The sequence below is a fragment of the Panthera uncia genome, chromosome A2 (assembly GCF_023721935.1).
Source record: "Panthera uncia isolate 11264 chromosome A2, Puncia_PCG_1.0, whole genome shotgun sequence".
Classification (NCBI taxonomy): domain Eukaryota; kingdom Metazoa; phylum Chordata; class Mammalia; order Carnivora; family Felidae; genus Panthera; species Panthera uncia.
The window spans coordinates 87,674,234-87,690,511 of record NC_064816.1 but is presented as its reverse complement, the minus strand read 5'-3'; the positions used below and the strand labels follow the sequence as shown (position 1 = coordinate 87,690,511).

General features: G+C 35.2%; 1 protein-coding gene across 1 annotated transcript in view; it reads right to left on the bottom strand.

Moving 5' to 3' along the window:
* Positions 1–15,763, bottom strand: part of RUNDC3B (RUN domain containing 3B) — a 145,659-nt gene extending 129,896 nt beyond the window's left edge. The window contains exon 1 of the mRNA XM_049641390.1: positions 15,642–15,763. Coding sequence (XP_049497347.1) covers positions 15,642–15,763 — 122 coding nt within the window. The remainder of the gene's footprint in view (positions 1–15,641) is intronic.
* Positions 15,764–16,278: the final 515 nt, after the last annotated feature.

Genomic DNA, 16,278 nt, shown 5'->3' with positions numbered 1-16,278 from the left:
ATAGGGCTTACAAATAAATGAACAAGTACTGACAACAGTGTTCAAGGCATTGTCCTCTGTGCTGAGGAACATATAAATGTGCAGAAGATATGTTTCTGCCCTCAAGGAGTTTATATTTTAGTAAGATTGATACCACACATAACAGCAGTAGGATAAACTGTAATTGTTCCTTAAGGAAGATATGAACAAAATGCTAGCTTGTGCTAGGAGTATGCAGGAGGATACTTCTTCCTTGAAGAGGTGGCATTTGAACTAAGTCTTGGAAAACACATTGATTATTGACAGTCAAAAATAGAGACAAAGGACATTCTGATAAGAGAAATCTAGCGCACTTGGCAGATTTGTAAGTTTCCTATTTACAAAGGTCATAAAAACTTCAGGTCTACCCTTCAGGCATTCTCTCATCCTGCCTTCCAAAACAAAAAATTACCAAGAATAGCATTGTTGTACATCTCTGCAAATATCTTCTTTTAAAGTTTATTTATTTTGGGATACAGACAGAACACAAGCAGGTAAAGGGCAGAGAGAAGGAAAGACAGAATCCCAAGCGGGCTCTGTGCTGATGGCAGAGAAGGGGCACAGAGGGGCTTGAACCCACAAACCATGAGATCATGACCTGAGGTGAGATCAAGAGTTGTATGCTTAACTAAGTCACCCAGATGCTCCTCTTTGCAAACATCTTTAATGTTGTGTTGAAGAGAATATAGCTAAATCCTCATATCTACTTCTGTATTCAATCTGTTCTAATATTATACACCACGTGGCTCTGGAAAACTCCACTGTACACTTGTTAAAGAATGGGAACAAAAAAGGAAAATTAGGTCTTAAAATTAAGAAAATAATTTTTTTTTAATTTTTTAAAAATTTTATTTAAATCCAAGTTAGTTAACATATAATGTAATAATGGTTGCATGAATTTAGTGATTCATCATAAGTGCCCTCCTTAACACCTATTGCCTGTTGAGCCCATCCCCCAATGCAACAAGAAAGTAATTTTGACCTTTTGGACCTCTGATAGAGTGAGGATCCAAGCATACACTTTGAGAATCATTCTTTGTATGTAATTCTTTGTATGTGATGAAATAACTAAGGCATTCTTTGTATGTAATGAAATAACTTTTCTCTTATGTAACCATGATGGCAGTAATTATACACACACACACACACACACACACACACACACACACACATACATATCTCCTTGAGAGAACTGAGGAAACAATTATTCAAATAATTTTTTGGTTAGGGCAAGTAACCTTGACTGAGAAAAGCTAAGGAGGATTAATGTTCAGTATATAGTACTATCTGTAACTACAACAAAAGATCAAAAGTGGAAACCATTATGTAAAGAAAAAATATGAACAGCTAACAAGTAACAGTGATGAAGTAGGTCTCCTATACCTAAAAGATAGTCAAGTCAGATAAACATCAGATGAAATGCATGAGTAGATAAATAGAAACAAAAAGAAGATAAACAGATAAACCAGACTAAAGAGGAACCTGAAAACTTGTTTTTGTTTCCTATGTCTATCTCATAGACAATAAATGAAAAAAAAGCTGCCAATCCTCAGCAAACTTTTAATAATAAATAAGTACAATGTTCTTATTCAGTAAGAAAATGAAAAAGAAATGTTCCTAAAATGAATAAATAAAACTCACAGTTTGGATTTTGACCTAAATAAAAGGAAACTTTGGAACATCTGAACGTTTCCCTCTAATCTTTGTTAGGTAGACTAGAATAGGAAGTCTGATTCTACAATCACATTCAAGGCAAAAGTAACCTACTGCTTTAAAAAATTATGGCATTTAACTAACTTGGATGTAAATTAAACAATAAATAAATTTTTAAAAAATCTTAAAAATTAAAAAAAATTTTAAATATGGCATTTAAGATAGTAATGCATATTAGTGAAATGAACAAAAACTTTAAATTTAAAAATAACAAAGTACTTATTTCATCGAAAAGAGCTACGTTTGAACATTCAATTTCTACCTGTAACAATCTGGTAAGATGTTAGTCACTATGGTCCTCCAGGAACAATACAAAATTCCCTAGCAAATGATCTACTTTGTAAAATCTAATGGGAAGAAAGGCCATGGATATGAATACCTATATTTTGTAGCACCAAGAGCTATATACATATCAATCAGTAGTTAACAAAATACATGAGTCTTTTTATCATGTTATCAGTTTATATTCCTATAGAAGACACTATTTACATGACAAAAACCTAAGATGGTGAATCTCAGAGCATTAAATTACTTTTAACCCAACACCTGAATAAAAACTAAAATAAAAGTTCACATATCTTAAAGGATACCATTAGACACATTTTCTGTTATTGCCAAGCATGAAGATATTTAAGGGTAAGAAAGCATTTTAAATATTCAATTACATCAAAGTTAATAATGAAAAAGGAAGAAAAGAAAGTTTTCTGGCTTTGCTTCATCATTTATATCTTAACTCTCCTCCTGATAACACAAATCAAAATTTCAGAAGGTAACTTAATTCCTTACAGTTCATGTTTTACTTCTAGCTAGCCAAGTCATCCCACTTACCACCGCTCTAGAATCATGTAGCTAGCTAGCTCCATTATGCCAAAATAATGAAAATCTTTTCCTCCATAACACATTAACTAAGATGTGCTATAAAAACCAAACCTGTAAAAAGAATTTCAATTCACCAAAAAAAATATCACACAGATGCTGAGCTATTTCCTGATAATGATGACATTAATATTAGTCATCTATTTCCTGAAGAGGACTGATTTTAAAATAATGAAATGACAATTTGATGAATGTCTAAAAATACCAATTCAAGTCTAAGTAACAGCTTTTACATAAGAATTAAAAATTCAAAAATTTACATAAAAGAGTCTTATAATTAAGCACAGTTTTTAAAATGTCTCTGTCTGAAAAGATTCCCTTTTCCACTTCCAAAACCCAAAGAAAATTTTTGTTAGATCATAAATAAGAAAGAATGATTGTGAACAAGCCCTTCAAACCTAAAAAAAGCATAAACTACCTTTTTCCCTGTGGCAACATAACAAGAAAAACGAGATAGTTACCAAAACTATGTTTAAAAACTATTATACTATATTAAATTAATTCCTTCTACTAGTCAAAGATTTGTAACATAATTATAACCATAAATAGAAATTATAAAAGTTAAAAGTTTTTATAATGAAAAAAATTATTTTCCTATTTCCTTTTACTGGGAGTCTATAGACCAGTATCCATGGGCCAAATCCAACCAGTTGCCCATTTCTATAAACAAAGTTCTATTGGAACACAGGGGAGAAAAGTCCCAACTATTTTCTCTGGAATGTGTAACCTAAAAGTCTCTATTATAGTGATTATTATTTCTAAAAATTTTGCCAAATCTAAAAATTAAAAGGAGAGACAGAGAAAAGTGTAATTTAAAATATTTTCCTCACCTGTAGTGATAAAATTTCTTTTAAAGAAAACTGTTAATCTAGGTACTTTAAGGAAGATAATCTATATAATTGTATTACACTACTATATAAGCAGATAGATGACAACAGATTGCCCAACATGAAAAATATTAGATGCACTATCTTTTTAAAAAAAGGGATAAGACAAAAAATTTCCAATAAAAATACACATCTAAAATTAGAAGCTATCAAACAAGAAAACTTCCATCTTAACATAAATTATTTCATTAAATTTCTTATATGAAAGAACTCCAAATTAAAATCATGTTAATAAAGAATACTTGATTTTTTTTAAGCTTGTTTATTTTGAAAGACAGAGATAATGCGAGTGGGGGTAGGGCAGAGAGAAGGAGAGACAGAATCCCAAGCAGGCTTCACACTGACAGTGCAGAGTCCTCATGGGGCTTGGGGTTCTACAGGGAGCTTGATCCCATGAACTATGAGATCATGACCTGGGCTGAAATCAAGAGTCTGATGCTTAACTGACTGAGCCACCCAGAAGGCCCAAGAATATTTTATACACTTAGATCACATATCCTTTTGGAATCTAACTGTTTTTTATCAAATGACAAACAGAAATATTCAAGTAACATATTTTAACATAGGTAAACTAGTAAACTAGATATTCAAGGTAGCAGTACAGCAAGAGGAAGAACAAGAACTTTAATATCAGAACGCCCTGGATTCACACCTGGCTCTGCTATTATCCATTCCTTGTCAAGACACTTAACTTCTCTGAACCTCAGTTTTCTCAGTAATCAATTACCAAATAATTGTGAAGATTAAAAGAGGTAGCATTTGGGGAGCCTAGGTGGCTCTGTCCATTAAGCGTCCAACTCTTAGCTTTGGCTCAGGTCATGATCCTGCCTTTCGTGAGTTCAAGCCTCACACTGGGCTCTGCGCTGGCAGCACAGAGTCTGCTTGGGATTCTCCATCTCGTATCCCTCTGACCCTGCCCCACTTGCACTGTCTCTCACAATAAATAAATAAAATATAAAGTATTTAATACAGTTTCAACTTACACAAAAGTTATTAAATGTTAGCACACATCCCCTTTCTTTTTAGAGCATCAACGTTTCACTTAGTAACATCTAAGCATAGAAAAAAGGCAAGAATTTCAAGTGTTTGTATGTGAACTGAATTTTTAAAAAACTTAGTAGACAGTAATCATGGTTTATGAACACCAGAAATGTTAAGAAAATGAAGGTTCCCAGTTTCTGATTCTATGGCTCAAATATAAACACATATACCCAATACATGATTTAGATTCAGTTCAGACACATCACAGACGCTGAAGGAAGCACAACATAAGAGGAAATGCATAGGTTTTGATTTTTTGGGTTTTAATTCTACCAATGTTAGGCTTAACCAAACATAAATCTGAGTGAAACAGAAATTGCTTCAATTAAAGAATTTCCATGACTAGTCATAAATGCTCAATCTAATATTTTTCCTCCAAAAAGCATATTCTGCATGCATTAATGTATTTTCTTCATATGTTAAGCATAGATGTTTTGGTTTTTTTTAATTTATTAAAATTTTAACTGATATTTTTAATGTTAATTTTGACACTACATCTGGAATACAACAGATGTGTTTTTTAACTATAAATACTAAGAGAAATTTAAAATTTCAAAATCAATTTTCAATTAATTTGAAACTTAAATTTGAATATGTGGGAGATATTGTTATCCTCTTCTAAGGACAATCACCATCACTGTAGAAAATGGACAATGTCATTTTATTCAATGGAAAAAAATGTGTGTATTATGTACATTTTCTATCTTTTCAATAATACTTTTAAAATAGTATGCATTTTATATTTTTTTAACCTATTTTTGTGAAATAGCTTCTATACAATTGAAAATTAAAGTAGATTGCTTTGGTAAAGAAATACCAAAAAATATATTTGTTTACTTCAGCCTCACCATTTTTACTATTATTTTTCAAACACTGGAAGAGATGAATTTTTATTTTTCCATTTCCTCATTAAATTCCAATTAGAGTGACTCCAAAAGAAAGCAAATTCTTCTGCTGACGCTATTAGATGTTTAAAATTCTACTATCACCAGAGATTAATCCTTCGAGTGACTTTCAAAAATTAAGTGATGATGATTCTTTAATTCGACCTTCACCCTTATTTTGGAAATGTCTATCCTATTATTTTGCATTAATTACAATTACCTCATTTGATAAATATGCCTCCTGTGTACTAAATGCTGGAAATAAACTAGATGCTGAATAAATTATGATTCCAGTACCTGAGAAATTCACATTCTAGTAAAAGACAAAAGATAATTAGGTTACAGCACAGTTGGTGCTATATTTATTTATATAACCTATTCCAGAAAGACTTAAGATTACTTATGGGGGCATATAAAATACCATCAGTTGGCTGCATAAATTAAAACTAGGAAGAAGATAAAAAACATGAGATTAGACTTCCACTTCTAAGGAGGACAGAATAAATGGTGGTAGACCAGTGCTCCCACAGAATACATCTAGCAAAACTGGAGGAGAGGGGGAAGAATTACAGAAATCTTATGTTTGAAGCCTGCAGAGAGTGGCTCCAACAATAAGAATTAGAGAGGCTAAGACTCCAGAAAGAGAAAGGCTCAAAAATCAATTGACTGCTATAGCTGCTTTTACCCAGAAACATCTGCCAATTCTGAGTGTGGAGGGTCTGACTCCCAAAGAAGGCTGCTAGTGGGGAACAGAAAAACCAGGAAAGCTTTTGGAAGAGACTTGGGAAGGCCTCCAACACGTTGTCATCAGGAGACTAAAATCCTAATCAAAAAGTCTCTGAAAAACAGAATAAAGCATTTGGTAGTTCCAGAAAACAAAATAATACTTTAGGACTACCAGAGAAAGGGTGCTGAAAAATACATCAAACCTAGGTTGAAAACCCTGGATGGTCAGAGGCAAATGAAAGGCTGAGCAAGACTTAACAGGGTTGGCATACAGCCTGGATTCAGCATAATTCCTGACTGGATGGTGATCAGCTACCATTCTATCTTCCAAAGGAAGATAACATCAGTAAGGAAAGTGAGCATTATCCTATATTACGAGCCCTGGGCATTAGAATGTCCTCGGCCATGTTTTGTTCAAATGGATGAGTGGACTCCACCTGTTTACTCCGTGATCTTTTTCTACTCTGTTCTAATTAATACATTTGACATGATGGTTGGCAATAGGGTAAGTATAATGGCATTTAATGAACAATAAAAGTGCTAAAGAAAAATTTAATACATACTCTCTGGCATTCAATAAAAAAAAAACAAACCTAAATATGCCAAAAAATAAGACTGCATGACAAAGAGAGGAAGAGAGAAAACACAAAAAAAGAGACGCAAGACAATCCAAATATTCCAAATCAGTGATGAGAACTTTAAAATAACCATGATTAATATGACCTAGGGAATACAGGAAAAGATGGATATAGATAAAAAGATAGGCATTTCTATCAGAAGACTAGAGTTTATTAAAAGGGAATCAAATTAAAATTCTAGGACTATATGAAATTAAAAACTCATTTAATGAGTTAAACAGTAGATGAGAAACATAAGAAGACAAGATTAATGAAAAGAGAAGTCAATAGAAAATAAACAAACTGAAGCACAGAGGAAATGAAGAGAAAATACAGAAAAGGATATAAGGCAAGTGGAGCCTGGTAAAATTTATCATATATGTAATTGAAGGTTAAAAAGATATTAGCCAAGGGGCGCCCGGTGGCTCAGTTGGTTAAGTGTTCGACTTCAGCTCAGGTCATGATCTCGCAGTTCATGGGTTCCAACCCTGCATCAGGAGCTGACAGCTCAGAGCCTGAAGCCTGCTTCAGATTCTATGTCTCCTTCTCTCTCTGCCCCTCCCCCACTCATGCAAGCGCATGCACGTGCACGCGCTCTCTCTCAAAAATAAACATTTTAAAAAATTTACAAAAAAAAAAATTAGCCAAATCTTTCCAAACTTGATGGAAGATCAATGGCATGGGTAAATATGTTGGTAAACGCAAACGTGTATTGCCTGAATATCAAGTGTAAAATACAGTAATAAAAGAATCTTGTAGAATGTAAAATATATGTAGACTTAAAATGTCTCAGGATGAGAATGAATAAATGGTTCTAACACTACTGGAGAAGCAGTGAGAGATTTATATTTCACTGTAACAAATCAAGAGTAACTGCTAAAAGGATAGCAATCATATATATAGAAAATGAAAAAGAATATATGACTAACAAGTCCCTAGAAAAACTGGAATAGTGGAATAAATAAAAAATACTTTACTGACATATAAGAAGAAAAAAAAGTAAACACAAAGAGTTAAATGGTAGCTATAAACCCAAATATAACATTAAATGTAAATCGACTAAATACTCCAAATAAAAGATTGGATAAGAGGCAAAATTCAATTCTATCCTGCCTATGAGACACGTTATATTTAAGGACAAAAAGATTAAGGGGCGCCTGTGTGGCTCAGTCAGTTAAACGTTGACTTCAGCTCAGGTCATGATCTCCTGGTTCATGAGTTCGAGCCCTATTTCAGGTTCTGTGCTGACAGCTCAGAGCCTGGAACCTGCTTTAGATTCTGTGTTTCCCTGTCTCTCTGCCTTTCTCCTGCTCATGCTCACTCTCTCGAAAATAAATAAACATATAAATAAAAATGTTTAAGGACAAAAAGATTAAAAGTTAAGGGTGGAAAAAGATACATCATACATACAAACATTGGCTGAAAGAAAGGAGTTTTATCTAATAGCAGACAAAATAGACTTTCAGGCAGTAACAGTATTAAAGACATTTCATGATGACAAATAATCCAACCCCTAGGAAGAGATCACAACTCTTAATCTGCACATACCAGCAAAATACTGACAGCTAAAATGACACACTAAAAGAAGAAATAGACAAATGTACACTCAGAGACAGACTTTAACATACCTCTCAAAATCAGATAGACTAAGCATACAAAAACCAGTAAGGTTACAGAAAATAGGAATCACAAAATTAACATACTTAGATCTAACTAGCAGAGACAGAACATGCAATCAATGACAGAATATATATGTTTTTCAAATATACATAAAGTATTTATCAAAACTAACCATATGCTGTATCATAAAGCAAGCATAAACAAAATGTCAAAAGTTTAAAAGCTTTCAGAATATGTTCTCCGTAGAGTAGAATTAAGTTGGAAATCAGTATCTAAAAATAACTAGAAAACCCTAAACTGTTGGAAAGATAAAAATTTTTTAAATAATCCCTGAGTTGAAGAGGAAATCCCAACATAAATTAGAAAACAATTGAAACAAATTAATAATAAAGACACAACATTTCAAATCTTGTGAACAATCCCAAAGTAATGTCCAAGAAGGGCATCTGTACTTAAAAGGTATTTACTAGAAAAGAAAGGCTGAAAAACAGTAATCTAAATAAAACCCCATCACAAGAAATTAGAAAAAGAACAAGAACTTAAATAAAGGGTAAGGAAAGAAATACTACAGACTTTTTTTAAAGAATAAAAAAATATTTTAAGAGGATATTTTAAAGGTCTTAGGAATAAATTTGATAACATACATGAAGAACTCACTGAAGGCTGATTCAAGAAGTAAAAGGAAATCTGAATTCTACAGTGTCTATTAAATAAATTAAATCTGTTAGTAAAAGACTTCCCACAAAAACAATTAGCAGTTCAAATTTCTTCCCTGGTGAATTCTTCCAAAAGTTTAAGAAAGAAATAATCTAATCTTACACAAATTCTTCTGCAGAGGAATATTTCCCAACTTGCTTTATAAGGTCAGATAATCTAAATGACAAAACTAAACAAGGACACTATAAGAACAATTACAGATAAATCTCTTTCATGAACATATATGCAAAAATCCCAAATGGAATATTAACTCAATATATATTATTAATATATATGCTATATATAAAATATATTAAAAATATATATGTAAAAGCATATATTATATATATCATATATATAAAATATATATTAAAAAGTTAACAATATAGCACATGTTTTTATTCCAGAGTAGTTTAACCTCCAAAAGTCAATCAATATAATTTACCACATAAACCAAAAAAAAAGAGAGAGAAATTATGTTTATTTTGGTAGACAGAAAAAACATTTGATTGCAAATATCTGCTTCATGGTAAAATTGTTAATATTTTCTACAATAATGTGGTCCTAGGGAGTACAGCAAAACAAGAAAACAAAGGTGTAAAAGTTGAAAAAGGAAGAAATAAAACAAGCAGATGACATGACTGTATTCAAAATTTAAAAAAAAACTGCAGAAAATCTGTTAGAATTAATAAGTAAACCTTGTTAAGATTACTAGATCACAAAAGTATTTTACAAGGTTGATTTTATGTCTATGTATCAGCGAGAAAAAAAGAGATTGAAAAAAATTTTAATGATCTGTTACAATATAAAAAATATAAACAAATAGGTTTAAAAAGATATACATATTCAAAACTACCAACATGTTTGAGAAAAATTTAAGAATGTTTAAATATATGAAGGGTAACGTTCTTTTTCTTGACCTGGGTATTAGTTACACTGTAGTGTTCTCTTTGCAAAAAATTCACTGAGCTATGTGCACTTTCTGTATACAGATTATAAATCAGTAATTATTTTTTTAATGTTTATTTATTTTGAGAGAGACAGCATGCACATGTGCAAGTAGGGGAGGGCAGAAAAGAGAAAAAGAGAGAGGGAGAGAGAGAGAGAGAGAAAAGAATCCCAAGCAGGCTCCATACTGTCAGGCACAGCCTCCATCCCACAAACCATGAAATCATGAGACCAGAAATCAAGAGTCGGAATCTTGGGGCACCTGGGTGGTTCAGTCAGTTAACTGTTCCACTCTAGATTTCAGCTCAGGTCATCATCTCACCGTTTGTGAGTTACAGCCCCATATGGGGCTCTGCACTGATGGTGCAAGCTGTCCCTTTCTTGTCCCTCCCTCTCTCTGTCCCTCCCCTGCTTGGTCTCTCTCTCAAAATAAATAAAAATAAACTTAAAAAAAAAAAAAAAAGGAGTCAGAATCAACCCACTGAGCCACTCAGGTGCCCCAGTAATAATTTATATGAAAAATGTGGAAACAAAGAACAGCTAAGAATAAGGCTAAATGCAATACTCCCATGTTCTACCTATCATTTAAAGCTTGGCTACAGATTTAATACTAAAATTTCTAAAGCTGTGTAAGAAAAGAGAAGTTGTCAGTTACACATTTGTGTCCAGTAGATATAAATACACCAACTGCCTAGAGATAGAATTCTTGGCACTAAAATAAGACCGATATTTCTCACAGAAATCTTTACAAAAAGAAGACACTTCTTGACATAATGATGTTCTTGACAACAATGTCAAGAAGACCTGTGACTGCTTCTTCTGATGACCCACAATATAGGCTAGCGGAATCTTACCAATACACAATTTTGTAAAAGCAACTGGTGAAAGGAGTGTGTGAACATACCCAACTGCTTTCTGATGATTTGGACCGACTCAGAGACAGATCTTTTAAACCTGTAAGACTGAATACAACAGTGGATAAGCTTCACATATTCTCCCCTGAGTATCTTATCTTTCAACTGAGCTTCTCAAATTTATCTATCAGCAGTGAAGTTAAGATAAGCAGTGCAGGTAAATGTGTGGAGGACAGCTATTCTCTGTAAGTTGAGTATGAACACATTTTAGCTAGGGAAAGAGATAATAACCTTCTATGAATGCTGAGAAGCTTATCCAGGACCAATAGCTGAAAAGATTATCATGCTACCTCGGTTGGGAATACCTACTATCAGGGCTCTAACAATCCTTAGAAATGATACTGAACCTGCTCCAAGAGAATACAACTAAAAATGTTGATCAAAGACCAGACCCCAAGTTCTGCCACACATAGCATGACTAAAAGAGCTTTCACCAAAAATATAATCACTATAGCCAAGGGATGAACAGTCTCATGAGGGATACTCAAGCCAATAGTAACAAGTAGAGTAAGTCACTGGATTTTAAGTTAAAGGATTATATTGCCAATAATACTCAGTAACATTTTACATATCTGCATTTCACCCACCAAGTTCAAGCATAGGAATAGACCTTTTTTCTGATTATTCATCAAGTAGAATGTGAAGTTCAGAGTGCTAAAGATCACTCACTTAACTAAGGCCTCTGGGTGCCTTTTTTTTTTTTTAACATATGATAAATTTACTTATCTGCTTTCCTAGATCACCACCAATTATAAGAAGCATATGAGGATGGAAGCATAAAGGAAAGAGCTGCCAGAAACAGGCAAAGTTGTAAGAAATAACAACTTGCTAGGAGGCGACAGTAGAATACAAAACCAGATAAAAAACTTGAAAGACAATCTTCAGGGGCCATGTAGCAAAAAGCTCTATGTATTTCAAGAGTCCCCAGGGCAGCCACTGCAGAGGGCATATTCACAGAAACAGATTCAAAGTGAAGTCTTCAATAAGGATTTTATTATTCTTTAGCGAGTCTTTTTAAAGAAGGTAGGGAAATGTGTCATCCATTTTTAAAAGCAGTTCACCCAAAATATTTTAAATATTGTTATTTATTATGGCTTAAATTTGAACACTTAAATTAAAAGCTTCAGTTATTCAGAAGACTGTACTCCACAATTAATGCTGAGTAGGGCACTCTAGCTAATGGGAGAATTTTAAGCTTAACTCAGACATTAATAACATGGAAAATATGAGCACCTCATTCCCTGACTACACTGGAAAAAATAAGGCCCTACTGTTACTTGAAATAACTTTCAAATTATGAAGTAATATATTCACCTACAGACATCCAAGAATAACTATGTACATCTTATTAGAAGTACTTTAAATTTGATAACCATCATTTGTCTCCACTCATCACACTTTCTCCTTAAATCACTCGTTAATCCTTTCTCCTCACAAGACAGGAAAATTATGACTGTGTGAGGAGTTTCTCCTAAAGAATTGATGTAAAAGCTTAATGTTATTTTAAAAGCTGTTTATGCATATATATTTAAACTGTATACTGTAACAGCTTTCTCATAAAACAATATTAACCCACAGAAAGAGACTAGATTTAAATTCTCCTTGTCAACAGAAGTAAAATTAAAGGAATATGTAAGCTTTTCAGTGAAACATGAAGCTTAAAAATGACAGAAAAAATGACTAATGTACCTGATTTCCTATGGATGAAAAATGCAGGCTAAAAAAAAGCCTACAAGACCTTAAAAAATTAATTTTTCAAAGTTCTAAATGGTAGAGAATATGCAGGAAAATACTAGTTGGTACACAGAGCCAACATGAGTCTACGAATATTTTGGAGTTGAGTGTGGAATATTTAGAAGCCTCAAATGACCTACTTTCTCTCCACCACAATCTGTAAAAAGCATGATAAAATAGTACTTACTTACTAAGTACCATACAAGTATTTTTAAGGCTGCAATACAATGTTCAATGGAACAAAAACAAGCGATGAAATAATTACATACACAATCACAATGTACTGCAATTTAATTCAGGTCCTGACTATCTTAACCTAACCAAATAACCCACTTCAAAAGTTTAACATCATAACAATATTGTTGTTGTATAAGGCTTTAAACCTAAAGAATTGGGAAGATACATAATAAGGTTTCAAAACTAAGCTGCGAATATGCATAACGTTTAAGGGTTAAGGAAAAAGCATTACTATATAAGTATTATAGATACAGTAGAATGATATGTGGTGGTAATGGGGGGGAAGCTTTGCTTTGGTTTGCTTTGTTAAACTGTTCACAAGTTTTCTAGAACATCAGTAGAGAAACAAAATGGAAGGCACAGTTCAAAATATTTTTCTTTAAAGAGAAAAATGCACATGCCTCATCTAGCTACCATAAAACCTATGTCTACCATTACCCTGCTCATATTTGGAGAAATTCAAAAGAAAAAAAATGAACACATTTGGCATCAAGACTATTATTAGTTTTAGGGCTGTTACTGAAGCTTACTAATGATCTAGTACAAGATTATTTTACATATGTGAAAACTAGAAAATGAGATGTTTGCATGGCTTGTTAAAGGACATACAACTAGTCAATGACAAGGTAAACTTAGAACTCAAACTCTAATCCAACTTCTTCCCAACTTAACTATCAAATCACCTCTAACTTGATAAATAAAAATTAAAAGATGAATTAAGAGACATGGGTGAGATTCTACAATATGGTAACTCTGAAAGGCAAAGAAACACAAATGCATAAATATTGATTTGTTCATTTTGCTGAATTAGGGGCAGAGCTACTTAAAGCATACCAATGGCCTACAGTGACTTTTTTCCCCAAAAAGTAAAAGCCTTTTAGACAAAGCCTATCAAACAGATCCCATTACTATTGAGATGGATGTAATTTATATAAACTATCGCCTCTCCGGACATGAAGAACAACCTTAGTAGTAAATCCACATAAATACATGTTGAAAAACTGAAATGTATTTTAGCTACGATACTAAACTTACAAGTAAATTATAACTAAGGTCAGCACTGATACTCATTCACAATCGAAAATAATTATGCAAATAAAATTAATGAAAATACAGCTAGCCCAAACAGCTGTCCACACAAATCAGTGGGATATAACTGAAATTTCTTATCCATAACTTAAAATGTTATTTAAATAAGGTTGAGATACAAGCCCTTTTTTCAGGCCTCGGCCTCTGATGAGGGAGATGAACATTAAATAACCTAAAATCGGCCATGACAAAAATGGAGAAGCAAAAGAAATAGTACCCACCACTGAATTTATTCATTCAATAAATACTTCCTGAGCATCAGATGCTATAGTAGGAAGGTTTTAAAAAAGTAAAAAAATACAATTGAGCAAAAAGCTCTCCTGTGAAATTTAACTCTGATGGAGCTTTTATAAAATACGCTACCCCAAGAAGCGCTGTATATGTTGGATCCTGCTTGAGATGATTGTCTTTTAGAAAAATAAAATAATCTCTAATGTAGATAAAATAAAACTAAGAAATCAGCCTTGCTTATTGTTCTGTTTTTCCCAACTTAAAAAAAAAGATTTATCTGGATTTAAATACATTTAAAACCTGTCTTCCTCAAAAGGTTGCATCCTAGACAGCACAAATGGTAAATTAAACCAATTCCACATTATAATATGGTTTACAGCTCTAAGTGCAGTAACAGCGAGGCAGGTCTTCCTGCTATATAGGCAAACATCTGTAACAGTCCAAATTAAAAACAACAAGTCACTCAAAGTTATTGAATATAAGTCCTAGTATAAATATCTGTAACTGTATAATGCATAAGATGCCAGACACATGTTACACAGGAAGAAATATACAGACAGAAATTGCAAGGAAGGGAAAGGTGTGATCATTCCCTAATTCTTAGAGGATTACCGATAGTTGCTGCGGAAGTGTTTGGTGAAAAATCAGTTATTTCTGAATACTAGACTTGCAGATACTAATTATTCCTTTTTATGTTTCTATATGTTCCAGAGTAAAGGAATACTACATTTACAATTAGAAAACATTCAAGGAGAGGCAGACGTGGAATAAATCATTGACATGAAGCCTCGGTATCTTCCACAGTCCCACTCTTAAAAACAACTGCAGAAACTGCACTAGCACTGCAATTCAAAAGTGGAGAGAGAAAACACACTCACACTCACTCACACACACACACACACACACACACACACAGCAGGCTTGTTGTAGTAGACAATACTGGTGGAATGAAATGACTGAATACATATGTAAACAAGCCAAAACAAAACCAAAACGCATTCCGATTTTGAGACAACACAGTAAATAATCACAGTGACGACGATTTTACCAAAAGCTAGTTGACAGCTTAATGTGCAGTAAATGAAAGAGCACTTCCTCCCTGCCCTCCTCTTTTACTCTGACACTAGAAGGCACATTCAAAACAAATCCTCCCCCAGCCCCGCCCCAAGCCTTCTCCTCGCTTGCTTCCAGTGCTGAAACTGACGGAAAGTCCCGGGCCTCAGCGGTGACCAGACCCCGGCCCCTTTCAGGGCGCTCGCGCCGGCGGACACGCCCGGTGCGGCAGAGACTGGGGCTACAGCCCCGGGTCTGCGGGACCCCCAGGGAGCACGCGCGCTCGCCCGAAGCCCTCAGCCCGGGGCGCCGGCGGCCCCCTCCCCTCGCAGCGCTCTGCGGGCCGCCGCGCCGTACCTGCACACCGTGATCAGGTTCCTCCTCTCCACCGCAGCATTGCGGGCGCTCAGGCTCTTCTTGCCGCCGCCGCCGCCCCCGCAGCGGCTCCCGCTCAGGCCCCCCAGGCTCCGGGAGGCCATGGCGGGCTGACCCCGGCGCCCCTTTTGTCTGGTGCTACCCTTCCTCTCCGCCCCCCCCCCACCCCCACACCTGCTCCGTAATGCTCTTGTTCGTTTTGCGACCGTGGGAGGACACTGTAGGGTCGTGGGAAGGAGCAGGGACCGACGGAGGATGTGGAAGACCGCGGGGGAACCGGTACCCGGGCACTGACGGCTCACGCTCCGCACCCAAGCCCAACACACACACACACACACACACACACACACACACACACACTCACTCACTCGCACACACGCGCGCACCTCCCCCGCCCTCGCGCGCGCCGCCGGCCTCGGGCGGCGCGTGCGGGGCGGCGTTGGTCGCTCCCCTGCTTCCTGAGGGACCTCGGCTGCCACCACGCGCGCGTTCCCGCTGGCCCTCACGCCCTACCGCCCGCCTTCGGCCGCCACTCGCGCCCCAGCTGCGGCGGCCACGGTGAAGCCACGGACCTGGCGCGCGCAGCCCCGCCCGCCCTGCACCTATCAGACCAACGCAG